Below are 5,764 nucleotides of genomic sequence, written 5' to 3'. Positions count from 1 at the left end.
ACTTAGATAACCTAAACTAAAAAATCTGCCCTTGACAGAAAAGTTTTAGTCCAATATCGAACTTTTTTGACCTCCTTAATGGCAATATTTTTCACAACTATTTTACATGAAAAACGTTCAGGTTATTACCTTTAAAATGACTACTCGCACATTTCCATACGATTTTTCTACAATTTTTCGCTAATTTTTCAAAACTGTCTATCAGATTTGAAATAATTTTGGACCAGCCTGTGAAGGTGAGCAATTTCACACTTGTTAGAGGCCATTAAAAATTATTACAAAAATTGTGAACAAAGTAGACAAAATGTCCAAACTTCCAGAATTTACGGATCAAAATTTCGGCTTATGATGATTTTTTACAAATTTTCCAACAACTAGGTAAGAAAAGCCAAAAATCAGAAAATATGTATTTTCCCAAAAATCAAGCCAAAAATGATATTTTTGACAAAATGGGTTTAAAATGTTATTTTTACCACAAACTAGCCATAAATACAAGTTTTGAACAAAAGGGGGAAGTGTTATTTTTACTATGATTGGGCCTTAATTGAGAATTTGTGGCTTATTGGGCTAAGAACGTCATTTTTATAAAAAGTGGTCTTTTTACATCAATTTTGTAAATAATCAAGCTAAAATAAACAAAACAATAACAAATAGGTTAAAAATGATATTTATATCCTTATTGGGCCTGGAAATAATATACATGTTTGGTGGGCTTTAGGGTCCTTTTACATGCTTAGTGGGCCTTAGTGTCATTTTGCATGTTTAGTGGGTCTTAGTGTCCTTTTACATGTATATTGGGTCCAGGGTAGACATTCATATTCCTTTTGAGCCTGGAAATAATAGACACGTATAGTAGGCCTTAGTGGTCCACTTACATGTTTATTGGGTTTGAGCATGAGTTTTATATGTTTTCTTCTTTGTTTTTCCGTGTAAATTTCGATTAAGGGTCTAGTGAGACCTGTCGGTTGACACCATTAAGTGTATGGTCGTAGCTTGTAGTTATAATCAAAGTCTCCTGTAGGGAGTGCGAGAGTTTGTGTATAGATCTATATGGGGGTGACTCCCCCACACCTGAGCTGTTTGCTACAGTTAGACTAGGCCAGTCTAGGGTGAAAAATCTTGATAAAAAACCGGCGTTTGGAAAATGTCATGATAGGCGAATTAGTCATTATCATGCATGGTTATAACGACTCACATAGAGGAATTAACATTATAAGATTTACGGGAAACCATCCTATATTCTTTTTGGATAAAACGGAAAACCTTCTTTTTGATAAAACGGAAATCTATACGCACCAGTACTCAACCAAGGGGGTTGAGATTCCAGCATCATCTAACGCAGACAACATCTGGTTGTCTGAAAATCATTCTCTTTCTATTTTTGTAAACATCAACACACATGCATTAATATAAGATCGAACACAAATATTTCAAATCATTTCTTATTAGAAAATATCGGATTTTTGAATTCACTATAAAAACGATTCTAAACAAGTACAAAAACCATTTTTACTTAAAACTGCTTATGAACTTACCAACTTTTTAGTTAACGCTTTTCAAAACGACTTATATTCTCAGAAATTCCAGTAGCAGGTAATAAGCTCGACTATGAGGTCAAGTGGTGCAACTTTAAGAAATTTTACTTTTTTACTTTTGTGTAACTGATAAACAAATTCAATATGTAAAGTATGTAAGTGTTTATCTTCAATGTATGGTGTTTAGTTGCTATGTTTCATTCATATTCAATCGTTATGATACTATACACGAAGTCGTCCGCCCCCGGACGTTTCCACCGTCTAGGTTCGGGGTCTGACATGCTACAATTGTCGCGTATGATTGATCCATTCTTACGTTATGTCTTGCCACAAAAGGAATACGATTTTGTGACTGGCTTCTAAGGTTTTCCTCGTTCGGATTCTCCACTAGCAAGTTTCATTTCAAACATCACAATGTTTACCTCCAGGATTCTACCACTACATTTAACTCCTTGAAGAGCTTTCTCAATTCCATGTTCACCTAGGACCTTTTTGAATCTTACAAAAGTAAAACACTTCTTCTTCGCATCCTTCTTTGTCGCGATATAGACGTCCACCACCTCACCAAACTTAGCAAAAGTCATCGTTAGAGAGTTCTTTTTGATCTCCGGTGGAAGTTCAACACGAACATCGTTGTAACATCACCGTGATTCCATGTTGGTCAATCACCATTCGTCGATAACGTTTTCCATTTTCTTCATCTTGCTTCAGTCCATTCACCTTCCATCGGAGAGTTCTCAGGTATACATCAAAAAATAACTTGTACGATAGATTAGAAATAACATACATAAACGTTTATATTGGTATGTATTAGATGGATTCACAATAAAATTAATTATGTAAATGGTATACTTTAAATCCAAATAATAATGTTTCTTGCATCCGTTTTGGAACCAATGAAGGATAATTAATGAAAGACGTCGTTCTCAAAGTCATTTAAGAAGAAAGTTTTTTAAAAGGGTCACATGCACATACTCTTTGTCACATCAAAACACATAGAGTCTGTATGTATACATGATGTTCATCTGTATATGCATTTATTTAGTCATAAAAAAGCTAGCTTTCACCTTTATATTAAATGAATATGCAGGGTAATAGTAAAGATGATTGGATATTCACTGAACAACCCACCTCCCTCTTCTATCAAGATTCAAGAAACTTGTGTTAATTGTGCCTTTTGCTTTTCTTTATATATATATATATATATATATATATATATATATATATATATATATATATATATATATATATATATATATATATATATATAATTAAAGATTTTTTTTTTTGACAGCTTCTAGCTGTCTCTGCCGATTGTAAACAGGTAAAATTTCAGAGGAATTATGACCTTATTTAGATTGCTAGATAGGTTTAGGAGTTGGAATTTAATACTATATTACAATAAAATAGAGGAAATTAAACTATAAAGCTTGCTATTATTTACTAGGGCTTTTTATCCAACTTCCTAAAGGTATGTCTGTTCTTTGTTCTTTGTGTGTGTGGGAGGTGGGTGGGGTTCGGGGTGGCTAAGATCCAGCTAATTGGTTTGTACTTATATATAATGATGTATAGAAGAGAATAAACTCTTGTTATCTTAGTGTTCTTTCTTTTTTTTTCTTTCTTTCTTTCTCTTCTGTCTTTGTTGGTTAATCTATTGGGTTGACTCTATTGTTAAAACAGGAAAAGAAAAATGGAGTCATCTTCCAAAATATATGGAGATGGAAGAGAAGAATGTCAGAGCAGTGAATCTGGGTGGACAATGTACATTGGTTCCTCCATGGATGACGACGACGGTGGTGACGGTGGCGCTGTGTATGATGCAGGTGGTATTTGCGGTGGGAGGAAGAAGGGTACTGTGAAGATAGAAGATGAAGATACAGATGATTCAATGGCTTCCGATGCTTCATCTGGCCCAAGTCATCTGCACCTGCAACAACCATGGGATGCACAGGAAGATGAAGGTGACGGGAACAATAAACAAGAGAAATACAAGGGTTCATGCAAGAAGAACAAGAAATCAGCAGGGAAGAAGAAGGGTGGGTATGAAGAAACCAGGAAAAAAGACGAAAATGAGAAGAGAGGTGTGATTACTACTGTTCAAAGTGGCAATAGGGCTTGGTTTATGAGTAAAAGAAAGTAAGAAAACACAGTTTTCCGATCTTGTTTTCGTTCTTTTGTGGTTGGTGATGGTGGTTGGCGGTGGGCGGTGGTAACCACCGGCAGGTAGCTAGTTAAAGCTTTTGAAATGAAGTTGTTCTAGAAAGAATCGATTAATACCAGGGAATCATACTGTTATTTTTTGTGTGTATGGTTTCTGTACATCTAATGAAATATCCATCATATGTTCGTATGTTTAATTATTTTCTTATTCATTTCATTTCATGTTTTATTTGTGTATACCACTTATATACGTTTCTTTTCAAAATCATATAAAACAAATGTACATATATTTGCTCATGTGCATGAATGGAGTTACATCATAAAATCTTAATTAAATCTTAAATACGAAGTGAAACTTGGATGACCAAAAAAAGATTCGTTGATGGAAGAACATCAACATGGTTCCACTCATTAAGTTTACTTAATTCTAACCTACATGTCAAATGATCATTATTTCAAACGAATATCACATCAACTTTAAAAGCGATACCTTCAATTAAGGAGTCTTGATATATTCATAAAAAATAGATTATCCTATAGTTGAAACATATTTATAATAACTTAAAAACGTGTCATGCTTTATTATGATTAAGTTCAAATTTATAGTTTTCTCTTCTCAAAAAGAAAAACGAAGAAGATACATATCGTTTTCGTTGTTTTCGTTTGGAGAATCTAACGTATGCATCAATGAGTTGTACGATACAATTAGAGAAACGTGAGTTAGTAGAATGGAACACTTGTAAAGTTGGTAAAAGCACATGACACGAAGGAAGGAGGAGGAAGGAAGAAGGAAAGGTCTAATTATAAGCCACCATAGCCACAGCTCAAACACCCAACTTCACAGATAGATTACACATGACGGCTGCACATGCTCCATTCCTTAATTTTCCCTAATTTATATTGTTTGCTAATCCAATTTTGTGATTTATAAGATCGTTAATTAATCTAACATTTTACTGTATACGTGTACGTAACTGTTATCTGTTTATATGTAATGAGACCCACATAGACAATCTAATGTTGATTTGGATGTTCTTGAAACAAAAAATTGTTATATAAATGAAGCTAAATTGCAGAACCATGTCATGGGATCGTATATGCATGATTTCTGTAATGATGATAAGTTCTACTTAAAGTTGATGTCTTTTTTATATATTCATGAAACTATTTTTGTGATTTCATATTTAATTATTTGTATGCGCTAAGTAATGGATAGAATTATGAGATGTATTTAGTTTTATTAAAAAGAAATTATTTCAGGAAAATCTTTTCTCATGCCACTAAGTACAATGTATGCATGTGTGTAAGTGCTTTATATTATTTATATTTTATCAAAAGAAATTTTGGTAACATGGTACGATGCTTGTCGTAATAATGCAAACAAAAAAATAAAAACAAGATATTGTTTAGACTAATTAAACGCTTTAATTTTGGCTATATCTTGTGGTCTATACTTCATTTCCTCCATCTAATCTATGTATTTTATTATACGGACGATTATAATTGATATGAAAATATTAAAATCTTTGAATTATTTAGGACGGCAGGATATATATCTAATATTTTAAAAAGCTAAAGTATTAATGTAATTATTGATACGATATTTTCTTTAAATGTTTATCATTAGGTTGTTGGACTGATTTATGTCGACATGGAGTTCAATTATGTTTTAATTAAATTTATGTGTACACCTAATGTTTTGGTTATTTATGTAACTTCCCACAAGGCACATATCATTATATTATCAGCTCAAGGCAATCGACACGAAAGCATTCTAGAGGGTCATTGTACCCATCTTGAAATTGCTTCGTTCGTGCCTCCTTAACAAGCATATTCTAATGTGATATGTTTTCCTCAAGGCTTTAAAACAAATTGCTACAAAAAAAAAAAAGGATAGATAACCACACTCTTATAAAAATTCTTTAGTTCTCATCAACCAACTGACTGTTGTACTAGCTTTGATAACATTTGTAATATACCCTACAACATGTAACACAATATTGTCCTTTTTGTGCGTCTCAGCACGAAGACTTCACAATAGGGTCACCCATCCTAAAATTGTTATCTCT

At 32.9% G+C, this 5,764-nt stretch overlaps 1 protein-coding gene across 1 annotated transcript; it reads left to right on the top strand.

The window, feature by feature from the left end:
* The first annotated feature begins 2,812 nt into the window (after window positions 1–2,812).
* On the top strand, window positions 2,813–3,892 carry LOC145038947 (uncharacterized). Its single transcript, XM_078987143.1, has 2 exons — window positions 2,813–2,859; window positions 3,216–3,892. Exon 2 carries the CDS (start codon window positions 3,226–3,228, stop codon window positions 3,673–3,675), a length of 450 nt encoding a protein of 149 aa, XP_078843269.1. The 5' UTR covers window positions 2,813–2,859; window positions 3,216–3,225; the 3' UTR covers window positions 3,676–3,892.
* Window positions 3,893–5,764: the final 1,872 nt, after the last annotated feature.

Source organism: Lactuca saligna, chromosome 4 (assembly GCF_052625555.1).
Source record: "Lactuca saligna cultivar CGN05327 chromosome 4, ASM5262555v1, whole genome shotgun sequence".
Taxonomy (NCBI): domain Eukaryota; kingdom Viridiplantae; phylum Streptophyta; class Magnoliopsida; order Asterales; family Asteraceae; genus Lactuca; species Lactuca saligna.
This window is presented reverse-complemented; position numbering and strand designations above follow the sequence as displayed.